This window comes from Vombatus ursinus, unplaced genomic scaffold (genome assembly GCF_900497805.2).
Source record: "Vombatus ursinus unplaced genomic scaffold, bare-nosed wombat genome assembly UNPS02014830.1, whole genome shotgun sequence".
Lineage (NCBI taxonomy): Eukaryota > Metazoa > Chordata > Mammalia > Diprotodontia > Vombatidae > Vombatus > Vombatus ursinus.
Genome location: NW_020954608.1, coordinates 15,125,444 through 15,149,772, shown reverse-complemented (window position 1 = coordinate 15,149,772; position 24,329 = coordinate 15,125,444). Strand labels below are relative to the sequence as shown.

The 24,329-nt window shown below is 33.9% G+C and overlaps 1 protein-coding gene across 4 annotated transcripts in view; it reads right to left on the bottom strand.

Moving 5' to 3' along the window:
• Window positions 1-6,058: 6,058 nt before the first annotated feature.
• The window catches only part of PHTF2 (putative homeodomain transcription factor 2), a 167,577-nt gene continuing 149,306 nt past the window's right edge, over window positions 6,059-24,329 (bottom strand). For 3 of the 4 annotated variants that reach the window (XM_027838698.1, XM_027838701.1, XM_027838700.1), the window contains 7 exons: window positions 23,159-23,431; window positions 21,161-21,292; window positions 19,058-19,144; window positions 17,587-17,742; window positions 16,385-16,480; window positions 9,409-9,534; window positions 6,059-8,556 (listed from right to left, as the gene is read on the bottom strand). In XM_027838698.1, coding sequence (XP_027694499.1) covers window positions 8,536-8,556; window positions 9,409-9,534; window positions 16,385-16,480; window positions 17,587-17,742; window positions 19,058-19,144; window positions 21,161-21,292; window positions 23,159-23,431 — 891 coding nt within the window. In that variant the 3' untranslated portion in view covers window positions 6,059-8,535. The remainder of the gene's footprint in view (window positions 8,557-9,408; window positions 9,535-16,384; window positions 16,481-17,586; window positions 17,743-19,057; window positions 19,145-21,160; window positions 21,293-23,158; window positions 23,432-24,329) is intronic. The other variant, XM_027838699.1, reaches the window with a different exon arrangement.

The window sequence follows — 24,329 nt, the reverse complement described above, 5'->3', positions numbered from 1 at the left end:
ACTTTTATTTTATTTAGCTCTCCTTTGATTTTCAAGATTTCTATTTTAGTATTTTATTGGGGATTTTTACGTTGTTCTTTTTCTAGGTTTTTTTTTTAGTTGCATGCTCAATTCATTGATCTGTTCTTTCTCTCTTTTATTGATGTACATGTTTAGAGATATAAATTTTCCCCTAAGTATTGCTTTGGCTGCATCCCACAAATTTTGAAATGTTGTCTCACTGTTGTCCTTCTCTTTAATGAAATTGATTGTTTCTATGATTTGCTTCTTGATCCACTCATTCTTTAGGCTTAGATTATCTAGTTTCCAATTAATTCTTAACCTATTCTTCCATAGCTCTTTATTGAATATAATTTTATTGCATTATGATCTGAAAAAGGTGCACTTAATATTTCTGCTTTTCTGTATTTGGTTGTGAGGTTGTTATGCCCTAATACATGGTCAATTTTTGTGAAGGTGCCATATACAGTTGAGAAAAAGGTCCCATTCAGTTTTCTCCAGAAGTCTGGTGTACCTAACTTTTCTAAAATTCTATTCATCTCCTTAACTTCTTTCTCATTTATTTTTATGGTCAGTTATCTAGCTCTAAGGGGAAAGTTGAGGTCCCCTCCAGCATAATTTTACTGTCGATTTCCTCCTATAATTCAATTAACTTTTTTTTTTTAAGAATTTGAATGCTATGCCATTTGTTGCATATATTTAGTACCGATATTACTTTATTGTTTATGGTGCCTTCTAGCAAGATGTGGGTTTCCCTGCATATCCGTTTTACTTAGGTCTATTTTTGTTTGTTTTATCTGAGATCATGATTACTATCCCTGCCTTTTTTTGCTTCAACTGAAACATAATAGATTCTGTTTTGGCCACTTATCCTAACTGTGTCTGTTTCAAGTGTGTTTCTTGTAAATAACATATTGTTGGATTCTGGTTTCTAACCCACTTTGCCATCCACTTCCATTCTTCACATTCACAATTATGTTTATTAACTATGCATTTCCCTCTATCCTGTTTTCTTCTGTTAATCCTTTTTATCCAGTCCCTCATCTAATTATCTGTTTTGCTTCTAACCACTGCCTTATCTACCCTCCCTTTTATGACACCCCCCCCCACACACACTTTCTCTTATCGTTTTCCCATCCTACTTCCCAATTGGGCAAGATAGGTTTCTATTAGCAATTAAGTACACACATCCACATCCACATATGTGTTCCCTCTTTGAACCAATTTCGATGTGAGGCAGTGCTGCCTATTCCTTCACCATTTTCTCATCCACTGTAAAAGCCCTTCTTTGCGCACCTTAAGTGAGATAATTTTCCCCATTCTTCCTTTCTTACCCCTTCTCCCAGGACATCCCTCTTTCTTGTCTATCCATGTTCTTTTTACATTATCCCAACATAATCAACTCACTCCCATGCCCACTTTCTATGTAGAATCCTTCTAACTGCCCTAATAAGAAAAAAAGTTCTTAAAATTCACATGTATCCTCTTCCCATATAGAAAGGCAAACAGTTTAACCTTATTGATTCCCTTATGATTTCTTTTTCATGTTTACCTTTTTATGCTTCTCTTGAGTCTTGCATTTGAAAGTCAAGTTTTCTATTCATCTTCAGTCTTTTCATCAGAAATGCGTTGAAGTTCTTTATTTCATTAAACATCCATTTTTTTTTCCCTTGGAGGATTATGCTGTTTTTCTGGGTAGGCTATTCTCAGTTGTAATCCCATCTCTTTTGCCTTCTGGAATATTATATTCCAAGTCCTTCGCACCTTTAACATAGTTAACTGCTAAATCTTGTGTAATACTGACTGTGGCTCCATGGTATTTGAATGATTCTTTCTGGCTGTTTGAATTGTTTTCTCTTTAGACTCAGAGCTCTGGAGTTTGGTCATAATATTCCTGAAAGTTTCATTTTGGAATCTCAGGAAGTGATTAGTAGATTCTTTCTGTTTCTATTTTATCCTCTGGTTTTAGGATATCAGAGCAATTTTCCTTGGTAATTCCTTGAAATATGATGTCTAAGCTTTCTTTGATCATGGCTTCTTTCCTTGATCTGTTTTCCAGATCAGTTGTTTTTCTGAAGAGATATTTCCCATTTTCTTATTTTTATTTATTCTTTTGACTTTGTTTTCTTGTTTCCTGATGTCTCATGAAGTCGTTAGCTTTCATTTGCCCAATCCTAATTTTTAAGGAGTTATTTTCATCAGTGACATTTTGTACCTCTTTTTTCATTTGGTCAGTTCTGTTTTGAAAGGTGTAATTTTCTTTAGCAGGGAGGGGGAGGAACACTGTCTCAAGCTTCAGGCTTTTTTGCACTGTTTTCAGAACTATTTCTGGAGATTTAGACTTTTTGGTGCTACCAAGGTGGTGTGATCTGGGGAAAGGTGTGGTCACTGCTCTCCTCTGGTCCTTACCCAGGAAGGGTCCCTGGACCCTTGGTGTTATAATCCATACTACTCCTCAGGGTTTCAGATCCCTTATGACCAAAAGTGATACTGCCCCTCAGGGTTTCTGCTCCCTTTTGACCAAAAATGCTCCTCTCCATCATTGAACTATGACCCTGAATGGAGTATACACAATGGAGTTGACAGTGCCTGATCCTGCATCCAGTGCTAGAGGAGGGGTCCCCTATACTCTCTTTCTGACCAGTTCCCTGGTCCCCTTACCATCTCTGGCTTGAGAACTCTCAAAGTTGCTGCTGCTTCTGTCACCACCACTACCTAGTGCCATTACCAGTGTTTTATCTATGTGGGCTCTGGATCAGACTGTACCCCTATGTTATGACATGGCTTTCTTTCCAACCTCCCAAGTTGTCTTGGGCAGGAAGCATATCTCACTTTGACCTTTTATTTGCTCTGTCACTCCAGGATTCTATTCGTTTTGAGGCATTATTTTAAAGTTATTTGGAGAGGAATGTTGGGAGAGCTTGGTTGGGTGCTTTCTGTATTCTGCTATCTTGGCTCCATCCCCAGAAGTTCCCACTTAGTTTTTCAAATGTAGATTGTGACACAGTGGATAGAGCACCAGCTCTGGAGTCAGGAGGCCCTGAGTTCAAATTTGGCCTTAGACACATAACACTCACTAGCTGTGTGACTGGGCCAGTCACTTAACTCCAATTGTCTCACCAATAAATAAATAAATAAATAAGTATTTTTTTTTATGTAGATTACGGTCAGGCCAAACTCTATTGAATGTTTACAAATCTCATTCAGGAGATGCTGTAATGTTCTGGAGTTTAACGAATTCAGTGTGATGTCATCCACAAAGAGGACCATCTGAAAGCTTTGACCATCTTCAACTTGGACTCTGTGCTTGACCTCATTCATTACAGCGGTAAATACTTCAGTAAGTATGCACCATCCAGTTTATCTCCCTCATACTAATTAACAGTCATCAAACAAGGTTAGTGGGTACAGGAGATAAAGCATTGGACCCGGAGTGAAGAACACCCAAGTTTAAATTCAGACTAAGACTTACTTGATTTGTGAGCCTGGAAAGTCACCTAACCTTTGTCTAAACCTATCTCCTAGGGTTGTTGTGAGGATAAAATGAGACATTTGTAAAGCACTGTGCAAAACTTAAAGCACTATATAAATGCCACCATCATCAACTTCTTCCAAGAAATCTTGAATGGTTTTGAAGGGAAGACAGGTTTTTTTTAATTACATTTTGCTCTACTTAATCAAATGCTTTTTTAAAATTGGCAAACAGTATGCACGGTGGACTCTTGTACTCTTTTAAACAATTGTGTGATAATAGATGTGGTCTACTCTGTAACATTGCTTCCAAAAGCCTGCCTTTTCCCTACCAATACTCCCATCATAGATGCTTTCAATGTGGGTATAGATGATTTTCATAAATATCTTATGTAAATGGGAAAGTAGACATTTGTCAACAGTTCTCTTTCTTGGTGTTGGGGGCAGGAGGTGATATTAATGTGGTGTGAGTTCTTTCTTTTGACCCCTCTGATATTTTCCTTCCTTCAGATACCTTATGAATTGATCCCTCAAAGTCCTCAAAATTGTGTCGACTCCAGCATTTCTTTGTATATTTGCTCTAATGGTGTAATGGAATGGTAGACTGGAAATAATATCTGGATTTGAATCTTGCCTGAAATTCTTACTAGCTCTATGACCCTGAGAAAGTTACTTAACCTCACTAGGCTATACTTTCTGTATCTGTAAAATGAGGGAGTTGATGACTTCTAAATTCTCTTCCAACTCTAACTCTTATGTTCTTGTTTTTCCCCATCTTATTTTTATTTCTAGACATTTATGAGATTGGTAAGAGTCCAGATATGGTGGCTTTACTGCTTCTGATTATGAAGTTTGTTATTAAAATATTTGCAGGTTTCTTTTACATTTTTGTTCTTTTTGTTGTCTTCCTTCCATTTTCATCTTTAAATGTCCGTGAGATGACATAAATTGGGTTTTAAACTGACTGTATTGCATCTCTCTTTTAGGTGCTATTACTCATAATCTTTGATCATCTTTCTTAGGATTTTTAGACACAAGTGTTCCAAACAAGTGTTTTTGGTATTTTTCCCCTTTGGGCTGGCATATCTTCCCGATTGGTAAATCTAGTGTCTGATGACTAAGGCACTTTTTGTTCTTTTGATCTTCTTGTTACAGCAATTGATTTCTATCAGTTAAATGTCTATAGGACATTAGAGTCTGATTCTACATTCATTATTCTATCCATTACCAAATTTACATTATTCCTAACTTGTTTGAATAGAGCAGGATTAAAATTTTCAATTCTATGGTTTCTTATTCTATTCTTGTTTTGTATTGATTTTGCTTTGCTCTAACAAATATGTGGCATACATAGAGATAATTGAGTCATTTTGTGTTGTTAAAATACTCATTTCATATTTTGCAATATTATTCAGCGCCCACCATGTGCTACACCTACCAATTCTATTGTCAAAAGAGTATTCATGATGAGATGTGGACTTTTGATGTAGTGTACAAATCTTTAGACTCTCATTCCTTATTCCTGATCCAAGTTTTCCAATATATTTCTCATCCTCACTTATTCCCATTTTTGTAATGAAATTACCAATTATCAAAGACTACGTTGATTTATTTTTAAGATTCGTAACAAGTTCTTGAAGATTCATAAAACTGATTATGACACAGCATCATAAAATGTATCTTCAATAAATACTTCCTAAGTTGTAATTTTAATGTAAAGCCCTACAGCGTGAAGTCATTTCTAAAACTTTGTATTAAATTTCCCCAAGAGTATATCAAACCCAGACTTTTTATGACCAAATGTCCTATGAAAACGTGAAATTGTTTCTTATTGCCTTTGGGTGGATAATAAAACATATTACTGTAATTTCTTTTTTACTTCTGCAAGAAGAACCTGTAACTATCCTTTTGTTTTAGCTATTAACTTACTTTTTCTTCAAATTTTGTTTATAGCACAAAATGGCAAGAATGATACGATACAGAATTTCTATAGTAGTATGTCAACTGGTTGGTCCATTGGACAACAATCTCACATTTACAGTAAGTACCAAGCACCAAGTTAAAGTCTATAGATTTGTTATTCTGGTCAATTTTGATTTCTTAAAATAGGGTATTCAGGGCATTTTTATGTTATTGTTTCAACATGCTCGAAGAGGCAGATGATTTTTAGATCATGTTTCCACGTCCTGTCTAGATGAGATGTGTTTTATTGTAGTTACATGTTTTTCCATTTTTTCCTCTCTTTTGACTTTACTGATATGTCATCTGTATCACTCAATTTTTAGTTCATTTCTTTTTCAAGGCATTCAATGATTTTTAAGCTTTCCTAACTTCTGTTCTAGCCCTCTACTATCTCTTTCTTTACTACTTTTATTACAGAGTTTACATTCTATTTACATCAATCCTTTCCCTTTCACAGAAACGTTACTTCTAACTCTGTTATGCTGCCCTCAGAGAATTTAGATTTATCTTCTCACTCTAAGTGGGCTTCCTTTGGTCCCAATAATGACAGTTACCAAGTTAATGTACATAAAGCCACAGAAAGGTAGTTGAGAATGAGTTTTTAAAAATTACTGCTAATTGTGCATACCATCAGCCACAGATTTCTTTATTTTAAACTTGCTGATCAAACTTTCAGTTACAATATATGTGGCAAAAAAAAAAGAAAACAAAGATAGTTAACACACATTATCTGCCACATTTCCACTTACCTCTATTTTTGACCTGGTTTTTCTATGTTATGGGATGTGTAACATTTTTTTAAATTTTCTTGCCTTTATGATATATTAAATGGCAACAATTTAAATTTTCCTGCTTCAATGACAGGCTAAATTACTTCAAATGACAAAATGGTTATTTTATTGCCTTTTTGCTGCCAATGTTAGTGACATAATCCAGCAGATTAATAAAAAGTTGTTGAGAGGTGAACTGTAATTAATAACTCATCTCCCAACTTCAATTCTAAAACAGGTTTTCTTAAAACAGTATATTCATCATTTAGGTTTCTCAAAAATACTTACATTCTGAAATAAAAGGTTTTGCTTTTTGAGATATAAGTCTCACTTTTACCCCCAACAGAACTCAAGCTGTACTTTTTTTTCTCAAAATATATTCTGTGCAAAATGTAAGTTCTGTGTAGGTTTGTACCTTATTTTTGAAAAGTTGTTTATAAAATATAATTCCTCGAAACAACTCCAACAAGAGACAACAGAGGAAGAAGAAACATATCAGACATAGCCTAATTTTTCACATGAGAAACTAAATATGTTCTTAAAGCTCCAGTAATACATTCCTTCAAAAAATCAGAATGCACTTTGGTCATTATTAAACTTATTAGTACACAGGCAAATTTTTAAAAATGCTTACTTGTTGCTTTCCATAGAAGTAGTGTATACCACACAATCTGAGGCTAAATTACCTTCAAATCTACTGATTGTATGGAATGATAAGAACAAAGAGTTGTCTACATGGTTCTACTCTTTACACAGACCAGAAGTTACAATTTCGGTGAATACTGAACTAAATATACCAGTCTCAAATGAATAATTGATAAATTATTGATGAATTTCCTAAATGTTGAATTTCCTAAAAATTTTAAGGGTTTGAATATATTTAACATGCTGGATTTGGCTCAAACCGGACTTTTACTTATTTCAAACAATTCCTGGTTTGGGGCAAATGTCCAGTTTTCAGAAAATTCGTTAGTCATAATTGATTATACACATACAACAACCTGTAATCAAGATTCAACAAGATACCTTCAAGTTAACTCCATCTGCCTAATATGCCAATAAGATAAAGTACTCAATTTGACACTTATGGAGAAATCAATTTTCTAGAAAAATTATACTTTTAAATAGCCCTTATGTCATGAAAAAGGGAGGTGTATATCTCAGATGAAATTTAGAGGACAGAGTTTGTAAAAACTGTATTTTTCTGAAATTTTTTATATGGTTCTAGGAACAGACGTATGTGTATATACATATATCTTCTTTTATGGATATTTATCCTTAGATTGTTCACTTGAGTGTGGTATAAATGGCATGTGCTATAGTGTACCATGGGGGAAAAAAATCTATTTTACTTGAGTAAACATAAGGTACTTTAGTAAAATCAAGAGGCACTTCACTTGTGAGATGAGCATATATATCTCACTCAAAAGGATACCATATCATGCCCCCGTACACTATAACATATTCCATAGAAAGATACACATTAAAAGTAATAATTTTAAAAGTGCACATTTTGAGCATGCACAGTTAGAGCTGTGCAAACAGCCCAGTGTTTCAAATAAATACAATTATTACTAGTTAATTTTTATCAAAATACCTTACTGCTTTGTAACCATTTACAATTATTGCTCTATTAAGAGTTTTATCATCAAAGAGCACTTGTTGACCTGTTTTATATAATACCATATTAATTTATTAATACTGAAGGGTGCTTAAACTGCAGCTTAATCAGTTTAGATCCTGAAACTGTTCCAAATATAAAATACAGAGAAAACTCTGGATCTAGAAAGTATTCTAACACAGTAAATAAATCATTCAGCTATTTCTGTCAACTGACAGTTGGTTCTTATTCAGAACAATTAAGTCTATTCTGAATGTATCAGAATGCTAGGTGTATAAGTTTTGTGCCTACAGAAACATTATAAATTGTTTAACCTAAAGAATTTTTTTCTAAAGTAAGGCAAGTTCACTCTACCTATGAGGAAACGATTCTCAGCAATGACGTCTGTATTCTGGATCCACTATGTTAACAACTGACTATGAACTCTTAGCAGGATCTCAAGTACACGGATATCAGTTTTTGTCACCCTTTCAATAACTAGGTATATCAATGTCTGAAAATAAAATATAAAGACTAAAGTGTAAAAACAGTGAAAAGGTAAAAATAAATATAACAATTGCACAAGACAGTCAGATGTAAACACTTCAATTTTCTAAGCTACATCCTTTAAGGAGCCCGTAGCTTCTGAAGCACAGATTCAGTGACTGCTTTGAGACAGCTTAGTCAGTACTCTTGTTTCAATAAAGAAGACCAGGCCTTTTCTCGACATTGTCATGATTTGATCTTCCAAAGCTAAAGAGAAAACAATACAGAGTCAGAAACCATTCAAGTTATTAAGCCAGATTTACAAAAATAAAATGGTCATGTCCTTCTCTAACATTCTCCACTCTCACTTCTCTTTCAAGCTAAGTCATACAATCATTTTTTTTGGGGGGGTGGGGGGAATCGGTGTTAAGTGACTTGCCCAGAGTCACACAGCTAGTAAGTGTCTGCAGTCACATTTGAACTCAGGTTCTTCTGACTCCAAGGTTAGTGCTTTATCCACTTTGTCATCTAGCTGTCCCGCTACTTGTGGGCTATTTTTAAAAGAAAACAAAAGAATAAGCAGTTTCCTTATATTTTGTAACAGAAATGTATAGGAATTTGTACTAAGTACATGATTACATTATGCATTCTCTATGATGAGACAGTGGGGCATAGTGGACAAAGACCTCAGAGTCATTAGACCTAGGTGATAATCCTTTCTCTGATACCTACTAGCTCAGTAACCCTACATAGGTTTCAAACTCTCAGTACCCCCAAGGAACAGCTGTAGATCTGGATTGACAGAGACAGTTTCCGCATTAAAATTCCCTACACCAATGAAATCACAGGTATGTCTCTAAAAAGGTTGCAAATATTCTGATGAATTTAAAAGTGTAATATAGTCTTAGCAAAAAAAAAAAAACCAAAAACTGAGGAGGAGGGAGTGTTACAAGTCTTTCTTATTAGAAACTCTCCAAATTACAGTTCCTATAAGAGCACCAAAAAAGCCTCCATTGCACTATATATATGTATAAAATTTAGAAAGAGTGCCTGAAGCTAAATAAATGTCACAATGATCATTCTAGTAATAAAGAAAGAGAATGTTTAGCAAGCTTTCACCTTTAAATTAAATCCAAGTAAGTCACTGATAACACCAGAAACAGCAGACAATATGACAACCTGGGTAATATTGTAAAGCAGCGGATTCATTGTAAGCCCATATAACCTGAAGGGGCTGTCCAATTCCTAGTAAAAAAGAAAAAGAAATCATTAGAAATGAAATCATCATAACAAAGTGAAAATATCATGAGCTTAGAATTCATTAGGTTCTAAAGAAATAATATTACAGCTAGGAGGGACTGTAAGAATCACCTTCACTTTACAGACAGAGGTAAGCTACATGGAGTTTACAGAATAGTTTGCCTGAGGTTATATGGCCATTAAATAGCACAGCCTAGATTTGAACCTAGCCCTCCAATCCAAAATCCAGTCCTCTTTACATATTGCCTCTGTTGAACAACTTCAGGGCAAAAAATACTTTAAAGAGACTTTAACAATCAATGCTTAAAAGAATCAACATCTGTTATTGTATACACATTTAGAGATTATTAAAGTGACTAAGCTTAAAATAAGGAAATGTAGTTGTCACTTTTTTAAAGAGAAAAATCTCAAAACAACAGAAAAAGAAAGTGGTTATAAGGAGGGAACAGCAAAAAGTTTTTGTCTTTAATTCTATTGGGGATAACTGAATGACAAATGTTAACATTTAATACATTTACTATGCTAATAAATGAAAAGAGATTTGATGGAAAATCTTTCAAGGACAACAGGATCCAAGAGGGTAGCAATTTAGAATATTCTAAAAGAGCATCTATTGCCTTTTGTATATCTTAAACGAGATGTTCCATAGGCATCTCAAACTCAACGTGTCCAAAACAACTCTTATCTTTCACCAAAATCTTTTCCTCTTTCAAAATTTATTACCGTTGACAGCATCACTATTCTCCTACTCAGGCTTTCAACCTTGACGTCTTGACTCCCCACTCTCACCCCACAGAGTCAATTCACTGACTTAGAATACTTTCATACATAATTGTTGACAGTTTGGATTTCTTCCTTTGAAAATTGCTTATTTATAGCTTTTGACCATTTATATACTGAAGAATGGCTCTGATTGTTTAATTTCTTTATATGTCTTGAAAATGAGGCCTTTATCAGAAAAAATGTATTTGTAAAGATTTTTTCCTCAATTACTTGTTTCTCTATTAATTTTTACATTAGCTTTGTTCGTGCAAGACCTTTTTATTTATATAAAACCAAAACTGTCAATTTTGTAATCCTCTCCATCACCTGCTTAGCTTTAACTCTTCCTCTATCTAAAGGTATGAAAGATAACTTCTTCCTTGCTCCTCTAATTGTTTATGATGTAACCTTTTTATATCTGATCTTTGCTATCCATTTGGACAGCATCCTGGCATACAGTGTGAAGTATTAGTCTAAATTTAATGTCTATCCAATTGTTATACTCCCCTGGAGTTTTTGCCAAACAATGAGTCTTTCCCTCTCAGTTTTTAGAGTCTTTGGGTGTATCAAACATGGTACTATGTTTGTTTGCATCTGTATGCTGGATATCTAATCTATTGTGCTGATTTTTTTTAAAACAGTTCAAAATTGTTTTAATGATAACTGCTTTGTAGCACAGTTTGAGATCTGGTTCTGAGACCTTGTTTCTAATGCTTTTTTCATTATTACCCATTAGATTCTCCATATATGTTATTTTTGTTCTAGCTCTATAAAACATTCTTTTGGGACTCTGACTTGTGTAGTAGTACTGAATAAATTATTTAATTTACATAGTATTGTCATTTTCATTATATGAGCTTAACTTACGCATGAGTAATTAATGTTTCCCCAATTATTTAAGTCTGTCTTTATTTTTACAAAGAGACTATGAATCTTGGAAGAATGTATATAACTTCTGTAGTTATGTTGAATAGAATTTTTCTTTCTAGCTAATCTGGATGGGTTTTGTTGGCTATAAACAGAAATGCTGAAGACTTAAGTAATTTATCCTTCCTGAAGGTATTATTTTCATTAATTTTTAGTGGACTCCCCAAGGCTTTTTAAGTTATTATTTCAAATAGTTTATGTTGAACTAATTGTTCTTGAATCTGTGACACGTTACTTCTGAATCCATCTGGTACAAGTTCTCTCCCACCTCCACTTTGTTAGTTCATTTATGGGTTGTGTTCAATTTCTTTTTTTCTGATATAGGGTTATTTAAATAGCAAATTTCTTCTTTTTATAATGAGTATTTTATATTTTTGTAAAAATTCATCCATTTTCTGTTAGCATAAAATTGAGCAACATAGTTTCTGATTATTTCCTTTATCTCTTTTTCAACTGTTTCAAGTTTTTAAATTTTATCAACAATTTTGTTTTTCCTTCTCTTTAAAAATTAATGAAATAGATAAAATCAGCTAATCTAAACGGAGGAAATGGGGATACATTAGAACTTGTTCCAAGAAACAGAGGAATCAAGTAAGGATAACCACTCTCCCCACTATTATTTGATATAGCTCCAGAAATGCTAGTAATAGCGATAAGACAAGAGAAAGAAATTAAGGCATAAAAGGTACGTAAAGAGAAGATCCCTATTCAATGATGATAGGATGCTTTACTTGGAAAATTCTAGGCAATCAGCAAAGATACTTATTGAGATAACTTATACCTTTAGCAAAACTGCAAGCTCCAAAATAATCCTCAAAAGTCACCAACATTTTTATATAATAATAACAGAAGAAGCAATAATAGAAAGGGAAATTCCATTTCAAATAACTACAAAATGCATAAAATATCTGGGACTCATCCTCTCAAAGCACATCAAAGGCTTGTATAGATTCAATTACAAAGTACTCCTTAAAGAAATAAAGAGCAATTTAAATAGCCAGAGGAATATTCAGTGATCATGGCTAGGCCTTACCAATATAATAAAAATGACAATACTACAAAAATTAATTTATACTTTTAATGCTATACTAAATCACCAAGATACTTTATAGAACTTCACAAAACAATAAAATTCACTTGGAAAAACAAAAGATCTAGAATAGACAATCAAAGGAAATGACAAAAGTAGGGATGAAGGGGGAAAGCACTTTAAGACCTCATATTATATTATAGAGCAGCAATCATCAAAACCACCTGGTATTGATTAGGAAAACAATTTGTTTTGTTATGTTTTGTTTTGTTTTGCTAGGCAATGGAGTTAAGTGACTTGCCCAGGGTCACAGAGCTAGTGAGTGTTATGTGTCTGAGGTCAGATTTGAATTCAGGTCTCCCTGCCTCCAGGGCCAGTGCTCTATCCACTATACCACCTAGCTGCCCCTTAGGAAAACAATTTGACAGAAATTAGGCTTGGACCAATAACCTACACAATATTCCACAATAGATTATATATAGATATGCAACCTAAATATCATATTAAAAAATTAGAAGAGAAAGAGCACAGATATGGGTAGAAGTTGTGAATGAAACAACAGATGAGAGGCAATTTCAAAAGATAAAATATAACTTTTACAACTTGAAACTGAAAAACTTCTGCACAGACAGAATTAACACACCTAGAATAAGAAGTATTTACAATCACATGAAAGAATGCTTTAAATCACCAATAATGAATGCAAATCAAGATAACCCTGAGGTTCCCCCTCACTCTGAAAATTGTCAAAAATGACCAAAAAGGGCAACAGTCAATGATGAAAAGGCTTTGGAAGAGTAGCCACACTAATTACATTGCTAGTGCAGCTGTGAAATGGTACCATTATTTTGGAAAGCAATTTGGAATTGTGCAAATAAAGTGAGTAAAATGACCATACTCCTTGTACAGCCTCCATTACTGGGCTAGAAACCCAAGGAAGCCACCTATAAGAAGAAAGTCCCCATTTACACTAAAATTTTTAGAAGTAACACTTTTTGTAACAGTTAAGAATTGAAAACAAAGTAGATGCCCATCAACTGGGGAATGGCTAAACAAATTTGTGTTCCATGTACATAATGGAATATTACTGTGCTATAAGAAATGATGTATGTGGGCAGCTAGGTGGCACAGTGGATAGAGATCTGGCCTTGGAGTCAAGAGGACATGAGTCCAAATTCGGCCTCAGACACGACACTTACTAGCTTTGTGACCCTGAAGAAGTCACTTAACCCTGATTGCCTCACCAAAAAGCAAAAACAAAACAAAAAGAAATGATGGAAAGATCTATGGGAACTGATGCAAAGTGAACTAAGTAGAGCCAAGAAAACAATATACAAGTAACTAAAACAGTGTGAATAGAAAAAAACAATGACACAAAAAAATCAAAAGTAAATGTAACAAAATTATAATTCTCAAGCAGGACTCAAATAAAGAAATATGAGAGAATATCCCCAACCCAATCCTTTGTGGAGGAGGGAGGTCAGCAGGTATTACACATTGCACATTTGGATTTTTTTCAATGAACTGATCAGTTGTGCTGATGTTTTTCCTCTCTAAAAAATACTATTTGTTTTGTGGGATGACTCTCTAAGAAGTGACAGAGGGAGATGAATACTTGGAATAACCGATGATATAAGAAACTGAAAATATCAATAAAAACTTATTTTAAAAAAGAAAACACAACCCAGAAAGCAGACACTTCTGCTGTGTCTCCTTTAATTACTAAAATTCTGCCACCATGATCCTGTTTTGCTTCAATTCTTTCTTCAGAAAAATATCTGGGAAAATATACATTTACAGAAATACGTCTATTATCACTTCATATAGGCCCTTCCATATTTTGTTTATGCTTCAAATTAAAAGTTTAAATTATGTTAATATATAAATTTAGTTAAGCATTATTCAATATTTTGCTATTATAGCCTAGTGGTTTTTCTTTCAACAACAAAAAAAGTTATTTTATGACATTTTTGACACAGAATGTTAGCAATAAAATTGCTGGGTCAAAAGGTATGATCAGTCTGGGGATCCTTTATTACATATTACCATATTGTCTGTAACATTTACACCAGTCAAAGTCCACCAATGCCTGCTTTGCCAAAGCCCCAAGAACATGAAACTGTAATTTTAAAAACGTATCTCCATTATAGTAGAAATAAAAATGTGGTGTTTCTTACAGTTGTCTTGATTTTATGATTCTTACGATTATTATGGAACTTGAGCACTATTTCATATAGTTAACAGTTTATATTTCCTTCTTTGGTCGTGTCTTTTGATCATTGCTGCACTGGGAGCAATTTTATAATTATGTGCCTGTTCTTCATGGATTCCGGATGTTGGACCTATGATTTCATTGTGATAGGGAACTTCTGATCAAGAAACTTTCTTTACCAATGCAGAGCAGCAAATATTCTACAATTATAGAATTCTACAATATACAATAACTATGCTTACAGAGCTACCTAGTGCATGAAGAGGGTAAGTCATTTGCCCAGGGTCATACAGCCAACGTATTAAAGGCAGAACTTGAAGTTGCTTCTTGACTCTCTGAAGTCCAACTCTCTATTCCCTATGCCACACTGATTTTACCCAATGAATTTACTGCAAGCTTTCTTTCCAATGTCTCTTTTCTTTTCACTTAGACATGACGTTTTTGTTGTACAATTTCATCTCCAATGAGTTCTTCCTTTTAGTTTGATAAAAAAGAATCCCTCTTTTTTATAGTCGTAGTATTTCTTTTTATACATGGTATTTAATTTTTTCCCTCAAATTTAGATCACTGCTCTGATTAAGAGTTTGTTATGGTATGTATCTAAACCCCTTTTTTGGTTGTATAGCTATCCAGTTTTTTCAGATTTTATTGAGTAGTATTTGAAGGCTGAGACTATGTTACTTTAGCCTTTGTATTTCAATGCTTTGCACACAATAGGTACTAAATAAATATTTGTCAAACTGAATGAATTCTATTCCTAAGTGAGTTTGTCAAACATTTACTTCATAATCATTGGGTTCCTGATTCCCTTGATCTATTTCTCTATTCTTTTCCCCTTATACTTCTTGAATCTCTGGATACTACACTATAATCTCCAAAGAACTGAAGTTGAAGATCACTCAAAGGGCAATTGGAGGAACACATATGTGGACCAAAAGCTACAACATTACATGTGAAATTACATAAGAAAATGTGCCCAGAAAGAAAAAAGATGAGCTAGTTATATAGCGAGAAAAAGAGAAAACCAATTGAAGTCCCCAGGTTCCATCATTATCCACAAAAAATCAAGAGAATTTGATATGAGTTGTAATTAGCATCAATGGAGGAAAAAAACAACAAAAATACAAATCTCCTTGAAAATTCCTGATAGTCTTAAAATTTGTATGGAAAAATGAATGCATATAGATTTATCTAATTCTATGAAATAACTGATTTGCATGGCATTAAATATCAAAGTTAGTTTGGGAAGGAATTACCATTTTTACCACATTTGTTTGACCTAACCATAAGCAGAAAATGTTCTTATATGACTTCTGTCAAAATAATTTTGAAGCTATCTCCATGGAAGTTTCCTCTATGTCTCTCTAAGTTAACACCTTCATATTTAATATACTCTTATCATCGTAAGTGTATTTCTCTATCATTTTGCTTACGATGAAACTGAGGTTCAGGAAAGTTAAGTAATCTGCAAGTCTCCAAGTGGCCTCAGGCAAAGTGACACAAATGAGGTTAGAACCTAGGTTATCTTATTCCTACTCAACATACTTTTTGTATTTGCATTAGTATATGTATTGTGATAACTACATATCCTCTTAAGCTGAAATTAAGTTCTAATATGAAATAAAAAAGTTTTTCAAATCAATACAGAATTTTCTTTATTTTCAACATTTAAGTTCAGATCCTAGCAATTATATATTTATAATAATGATAAACTATGAAATAGTTGAGACACCTCTAACAAGGCATACAGATTATATGGATATGCTCAAAAATAAACTACAAATATTTTGAAAAATTTAAGGGCTATGAATCAAGATGAAAAGCAGAAGAAAACTAAACAAGATGTAAAATAATATCACCACATACAGATCTAAGTTATATTCTAATTTCAATTTTATTCTTACCTTCAGTAATTTAGTAGCAAGTTTCAAAACATTATTCACTAGTGTCAGTTCCTCCTTCTTATTAGGTTTCTTCTCCATTTTCAAGTACAGGTTTATCTAACAAAATGGATCAATTGAAAACCACTTAATATAACAACATTTTTCTTAAAAAAAGGTAAAATCATAAACCAATTTTAAAATAAGTCTACTTTAGTCATAGAACCGTATATGGTGAAAAAATAAAGTTTCACTGGAAGCAAATTCAATAAACTAGTTTGGGTTTTCTGACTTAGAAATATGTTTCATAAATGTAGATATGAAATTCATCTTCAGTAACCCATCAAGAAAAAGGAGCCATTCTTTATGATACAATATGGCAGAATGGGCATCAGCTTGGCAGTCAGAAGACCATGGATCGAGTACCTGCTATACCACATACTAGTCATATAATTTGGGGCAAAGTGTTTAATCACTCTGAGCTTTTGTTTCTTCCCCTATAAAATGAAAATAAAATGCCTGTGTTACCTAATTCAGAGGGTTGTAGTGAATATTAAATGAGACAAGTGTCATTCATATACAGTAGATGTAACATTTAGATGAGCTTTTTAAGATAAAATTTTTCCTCAAATTTCAAGTTTTGTATCACTTATGAAAATTTGACAAAAATTTACAAGAGATTAATGGATACTAAATATAACCATCAAAAGCTATTAAGTTTTAATACAAGCAAGTTATTGTTTAATGAAAATTATTATTTGCTAGAATGTTTGTTCTATTCTTCTACATAACACATGTGCCCTTATAATTTCTTTTTTTTTTCTTTTTTGGTGAGGCAGTTGGGGTTAAAAGACTTGTCCAAAGTCACATAGCTAGTGAGAGTTATGTGTCTGAGGCTGGATTTGAACTAAGGACCTCCTGACTCCAGGGTCGGTGCTCTATCCACTGTGCCACCTAGCTGTCCCGCCCCTGAAGTTTCTTAAAAACAAGAGTATGAGATGTTTCCTTCTCTAAACAAATGGAAAGCTAAGAAAAAAGATATAGTCTAAATAGAATAAGCAATGGTGTGCTTTACTAAGCAATCAGAATGAAACAGTTTTTCTACAGCATTAAAGTTGCTCTGAAAATAAATACATAATAACTTCTATTATCTGCTCTTTGAAAAACCTGAAGTGACTAGTGAATTGTAGACACTAATTTATAACATATTAAATATGAGGTCTCACCTGTTCAGTAAGTAATATTGAGGTATTGCTATATTTTTTGCTTGTTTCAGATCCAAGGGTAACAAATCTTAGAAGAAAAAGTGTTAAAGAGATACACCAGATCACCAGTTCCCAGTTGTAGTGACAATCAAGGAAGATCTCATGCACATGAAGCAACTAAAATCCAAAGGCAAAGGAAACACAGAGGAAGAATTAATTGTGATTCAAATTAATATCTTTTACTGTAAGGAAAATAATGAATTCTAGTTTAATAGGAATGAGACGCTAGTTTCTTTGGCATCTATGTGAACATTCATGCATAATCTCTGTATCTCTTTGCTAGTTATTAGTTTCCTGCAATTAAGTTTGACTAAGGATAGATTTGGAGTGATGGGACCTGGGTCCAAATTCTGGCTCTGCAACTTACTAGCTGTGTGACTTTGAGTAAGACATTTCCCCTTTCTGGGCCTCAATTTCTTCTTCTGTAAAATAAGAGAGTTGGACTAGATGATCTCTACGGTCTTCTTCCAGCTCTAAATCCTATGATCCTATGAACATTACAAAATTGTGTACATTATACACACTTTTTTTTAAACATGCTTGCTAAATTTAATATTCTATACTCATCAATTGTGGCATTTGTATATGAAACACTTAAAGAATTTAAGATGCTAATACAAAACATAGTGTTTATTACTAATTTATCTTCTCCAAAGTAGAAATAAGTACATGAAAACCTCATTAGAATGCTCTCTACTTTAGAATGAGGTCCTTTCGGACAAGGCTTAAAATAGTTTTTAGACTAAATTTTATTTCTCAGGCAAAATGTTAAACTGAAGTTTTAATGTATGTTAAAGAATATTTTTAAAAACACTAATTATACCATATTCTCTCAACTTGCTTTTTTAAAAAATGTTTTAAATATAAATTTTACCTCTGTACTTTCAAAAGAACTTAAATGAATGACAACTCCAGTGAATTTCACTACATCTTTCATTATATGTTGTCTACAAAAAAAAATCACCATGATAATATAAAAAGGATATATTTCATTTACATACTTCTTTACTGTAAAATATGTGACCTGTGGTAGAAATAATACGGAGGTACAGAAATGCATTTATGAACAGTAGATAAGGGGTGGCAGTTACAATATATTAAATACCAAATAAAATAATACTACATCTATCATAGAACAATATATTCACCTTAAATTTGGGAGATGTGGCTGACCTGTACTTAGTATCAAGCAATACAACTTGTACAGGAAAGAATAGATCCTTCCCAGAGGAAAAAGCTGGGGAGAGGAGGGAAGAGAGGTAGGAAGGGCCCACCAATACATTAATTTATATTACCTAAAATACATTATGTAGACATGCTAGAATTTTTCATTTTTCCATCATATTTACTATTTCACCTAGAAAATGTTTTGAAAGGGAACACACTGATTCTTTAATGCATATAGTTATTTATACAGAACAAAGTAACTCACCTGGGCACAGCAGATAAACACAACCGAAATAGTCAACAAGAATGCAGATGAAACTATTACATCAACTGATCTCTGAGGACCTCGACGCTGAAAGAAAGGAAAATGATATCTTAAAAATACATATACCCATTAACAGTTTTACATTGACTGTAGTTTACAGTGTTGCCCAAATGCCTCAATAAATATCAATTACTTAATGGGATTATTTTCTAGGGATATGTAACAGCACCAAAAAAACAAAGTTTATACAGTATAGGATTCTTAGTATACCTTTTAAACTTTAATTGACATTGCTGAACAAAGGGCTCTGTTCTGATTATGCTGAGTAGAGTTATCAATCCTGAGTACTTCCAGAAGTAATACATTATAACAACTAGCAACACAACCCAAAAACTTTTTACTGAAGGAAACGTGAATTTATAACCTAACATTGGCTAGTGGGCATGAGAGGGGCATAATGGGGAAGAACTTGCTGAAGTCTTGTCACAAAGTCATATTTCTACAGCAGGCATAACACAAGGTGTTTGGAAACCACTTTGCAGCATGCAATAGGAACAACTTCAGTTTGTATGCACACCCTCAACAAATTCAAAAGAATTTGAACTGTGAGGTATTAGAATTAGAAGAGAGGGTAGTAAGCTGCATAACTGTTGCTCACAGCCAGTGGTAGAGAGAAGTCTCCTCACCAGTAGTTCCCTACATCAAAAAAAAAAAAAAAAAAAAAAAAAAAATCACAGGTCCAGTAGAAAGAGATAAAGACAAGTACAAGGCTAATGTTTTTATGCTGTTTGCTGTGACCACAACACATAAAGCAAGAGAATTCTAGGTGTGTCTAAGGACCTCTACTTGTTGGATCAGCTTTATTAAGAAAAATACTAGTAGTCTTTTAAGTAAAGTTTTCAAGGATATTTTAAATAAATATGAAGATAGAAACTGGACCTGTGATTCATTGGTACAGGAAACTCCTAGATAAGAAAACTTTCCTCTATCAATGCTAATTCTTCTCTGAAACTTATAGCCTTAGAGCTGCCTAGAGCAGAGGTGTGAAGCATGCAGCCTGAACCAGATTATGTAATTAGAAAATATTTAACAAAATAAATTAAAATACAATGAAATAGAGATAATATTACATTTTAAAATTAATTCAGTAAGCGGGCCCCAGGGATATTTAGGTATGATTCAGTGGCTCCTGTTTCTGTTTGAGTGACACTGCTGGCCTTTACAGGACTGAGAGGTTGTGATCTCCCCAGAGTCACAAAGCCAGTAAGTGTTAGTAATGGGACTTAAATCTAGGTCTTCCTGACTTCCAGGACAGCTTTCTATCCTCTATGATATTTCTATGAAGTAGAAAATATGGCTCTTATTGTAGACGTACAATACCTTTAGAATGGGTACTTTGCTAGAGGTAATTCAAATACCTCTAATTTTTTTCAGGAACTTGAGTAATTTTGGAAGAAAATTCTTAAAAGGGAGGAAAAGTGCACCAAAAAGGATTTAGGCAGGCCAACTGACATTCTAAACTGCCTACTTATTTAAAATAGTGAGATTTTAAAATAGTGAGTTACTTTATTTTAAGTAAAATGATCCTGTAGTCACATACTGCTTTTATTGAGCCTTTTTTAAGGAGTGGGCTCCCTCTTCTGGCTTATGATAGCTGTGCTATGAAAATAAAAAGATTTTTTCTTCTTGTTGGGACCCTAAGCAACTCACAAACAAAATAAAGGTCTTGAGGATCTTATTACCTGATGGATTGTGAGGTTCAGATAAGATTACATAAAGGAATTAAAAAAATTAAAACACCAAATAAACATACATTATTATAGTATATAATAATAATAATATTTATATATTTATACATATATGTATATAGTTATATAGTTAGGCTTTTTCAGCTAGCCTTGAAATTCTAAGTATTACGGGCAAAAAATAATCCATGAAACACATTTCTCTTAGCTATCTGGATACAGAATATACAGAGGATATTACGACTAGTGGCATGCTCACATGGCAAGGTATGTGTGTATACCTGGATAGAGATGTATTAAGAGTATTAGAATCATAGATAGCCAGCTCGCAAAAGTCATGTCATCACAGCCATTATACCTTAAGATAGGAACGAAGAGATAGCCACATTTTTATATTCTGCACTTTCTTCAATCGGAAATGGGGAACTTCTGATTTTCGAGCCCTCCTAGCAGATGTTAAATGTCCAAAGAGTTTTGCAAAAAGTAGTCTCTACAAAACATCACCATGTTGTTTGTCAAGCAAAATACCACAAGGAAAAATAACAATAGTCAAAATATAGGTTATTACTATCGTCTCCTATGATTAAGTACTATAATTCAACAAGACAAGAAAATAATAATACATCACCGAAACCATGGGGATATGCCTTCCATTGGTACAAACTGCAATTTATTCATACTTTTTAATCCTCTGTGATTTTTCCCAAGATACCCCACAGATTCTCCCTAGAAAACCTATCCAACATGCTGTAGTGCCTACTGAAATTCTTTTACTTTTCATGAAAACCACTATGACACTTGAGCTGTCCAATCCTTGACTATCACTCATTCGTACTCCTTTCCAGACATGAATTTTTTTGTAATATAGTCAAATACATCACTTTCTCAGGATACATCATTTCTGGATATTTGTAACAGCTTCTTACAAATACTACATGCCTTTTGACTTTCTTTTGGGTCAAACTGGATTCTTCATAAGATTATGATGTCCCAAGCTTGGCAATAAGAGAATATCACAAGGAGACATTTGTGTTTTAAAAAAAATGGGTTGTATAATATTATTGTGAAGACCTGGGCAGTTTCCCTAATGTAATCTAGTTCATTCTTTCTCTCCTATTCAATGTTGGTCCTAGCTAACCATCCTCAGTGTCTGTCCCAGATACAGACGTTAGAGACATATACTAATGTCACTGGACTACCCATCCAATGAGGCATAATCTAGAAGACTGTAATAGTTTTTCATCCAATAGTTTCCCCTGTATGAGCTGTAAAGGTTTGTCTTTCTTGGGTATTTGTATAACTCAATGAAAACACTATGTAACATTTCCAGAGCTTGAGGCAACTAATCCTTATGCAGGAACCTTATGTGGAGGACCTCCTCATTCATAATAGGTAATCCTTCTTTCATTTACATCCTGTACAGGACAGTGACATTTTCCATGACATAGATAAATACCTTTGGCAGACATACATCTCCCTGTTTTGTTTTCAAAGATTGAGTGTCCCTATCTTGCCTAGGCTAGAAGTTCAGGGATTACGCACAAGCCTAGTCCCACTCTGATCTGCAGAGAACCTCTGACCTACTGTTTCCAACCTGGGCCAGTTCATTCTTCTTTAGGCCACATTGTGGCCCCCTATTTCTACTCACGTGGGGGTTCTCCATGTGAACGCCAACTTTGGTGTGAACACCCAATTAGCTTAGTCCACTGCAGCTCAGAACTCCTGAGTTCTACCAATCCACCAGGCTCAGCTTTCTGGCAGCTAAAATTACAGGTGTGTAAAATTATGCCTTGTTTTTATGTCTCACTTAACATTAGTTGAGGAGAGTCACTGGAATTTTTCATGTGGTTGCAATTATTAAGGAATCCTGTATTACTTAACACAAAACTTATTCTTGGAGGGGAGCTTTTAATAATTGCATTTTAACTCTGTAGGGCCCAAATGGTTTCTGTAATCAAACAATAACTATAGTAGGCTCTTGTATTCTTTGCACCTTTCACCAAAAGATGTTACTATATTATATAGAGGCAGTTTGATAGAGAAAATGTTTTGTGAAATGCTCCCTGTTCTTCCCTCATACTTTCAACAAGGATGTCTCAATGACACATATAAATCATTTTTCCCTACTTACTCCCCCCAACTATGTATTCTTGTGCTCTCAAGTACCTAAGTCTCTTACTAGCTGCATATAAATTGCCTATCTCTATCAATAAAGGAAATACCCATACTGAAGAGAGTCAGTATCAAATAAAATCACAGATCTAGACCAAAAAATTTTTTATGAGTATATTCATATATCAAATGCTTCAAAAAGTCCTTCGTGCTTCCTTAGATGAGAAGCCTACATCAGACTCACCTGTTTGTAAGTTCTTTCTGCTACACAGAGCAAAAAGAAGAAAATCCACACAAGAGATACACGAACCACAAAACTTATTAAAACCATAGAAAGAACCAAGATGTCTTCATTAGAACCAAATGCAATGATATAAAGTTCTGAAGCAGAATATGCTGTGAGCTGTTCCAAGTCTGTAGCTTGGGAAAGCCGGAAAACAAACGGAGTGAAACCCAGGACAAGGGAAATCACATTTGCAAAAATCTGGTATCCTATGCCTGGTATGTAGCTGTTGACCTAAGGGGGAAAAAAAGTATTATTTATGCCAAAATGCTAGCTATGTCAAAATAATTTTATATTAGGAATTACTTTATTTATAGCAATATGAAATTATTTTAGATGTTGTCAGACTATGGTATACAATGTAATATATTAAAGTTGTAATCTTTAAGTTTTTTTAATTAGGTTCACTATGAGAAATGGAGTTGACTAAAAACAAAAATAGTAGCCAGTATTTCTATTGCACTTCAAGGTTGTAAAGCATTTAATAAATACCTCATTTTAACTTTAATTTTATAATATTCAAGTCTTCCTCTCATACCCTTTCCATTTTATGGTCCTCAAAGAAATATGACACTCTTCAAAGGCCCCACATACCTAACCACACCATTGAGTGCAAATGGCTACTTCTCTCACGAGGCCAATGTACTGGGCCCAACAAATGCACTTATCCTCCTTGCTTCTTTCTCAATTTAACCACTCCCTTTCTAAGGCTCATTCCATTCATCTGTATTACTGTTTAGATCTTGGTTTTAATCTATTGGTCTCCTTTGTTGTAATCTACTAGGGGCGGCTAGGTGGCACAGTGGAAAAAAGTGCTGAGCTTGAGTCAGGAAGATTTATCTTCCTAAATTCAAATTTGGCTTCAAGCACTTTCAAGCTGTGTGACCCTAGGCATGTCACTTAATCCTGTTTGCTTCAGTTTTCTAATCTGTAAAATGAAGGAAATGCCAAATCATTCCAGTACCTTTGCCAAGGAAACGCAAAATGGGGTCATGAAGAGTCAGACACAACTGAAAAACCACTGAATGACAACAAAAACTGGCCTCCAGGTTACTCTTCCACCTTTTGGTACCTGACTCAAAATCTTCCTCTCCAAATCCTGCCCTCACACTTGGGGACTTCAACATACAAA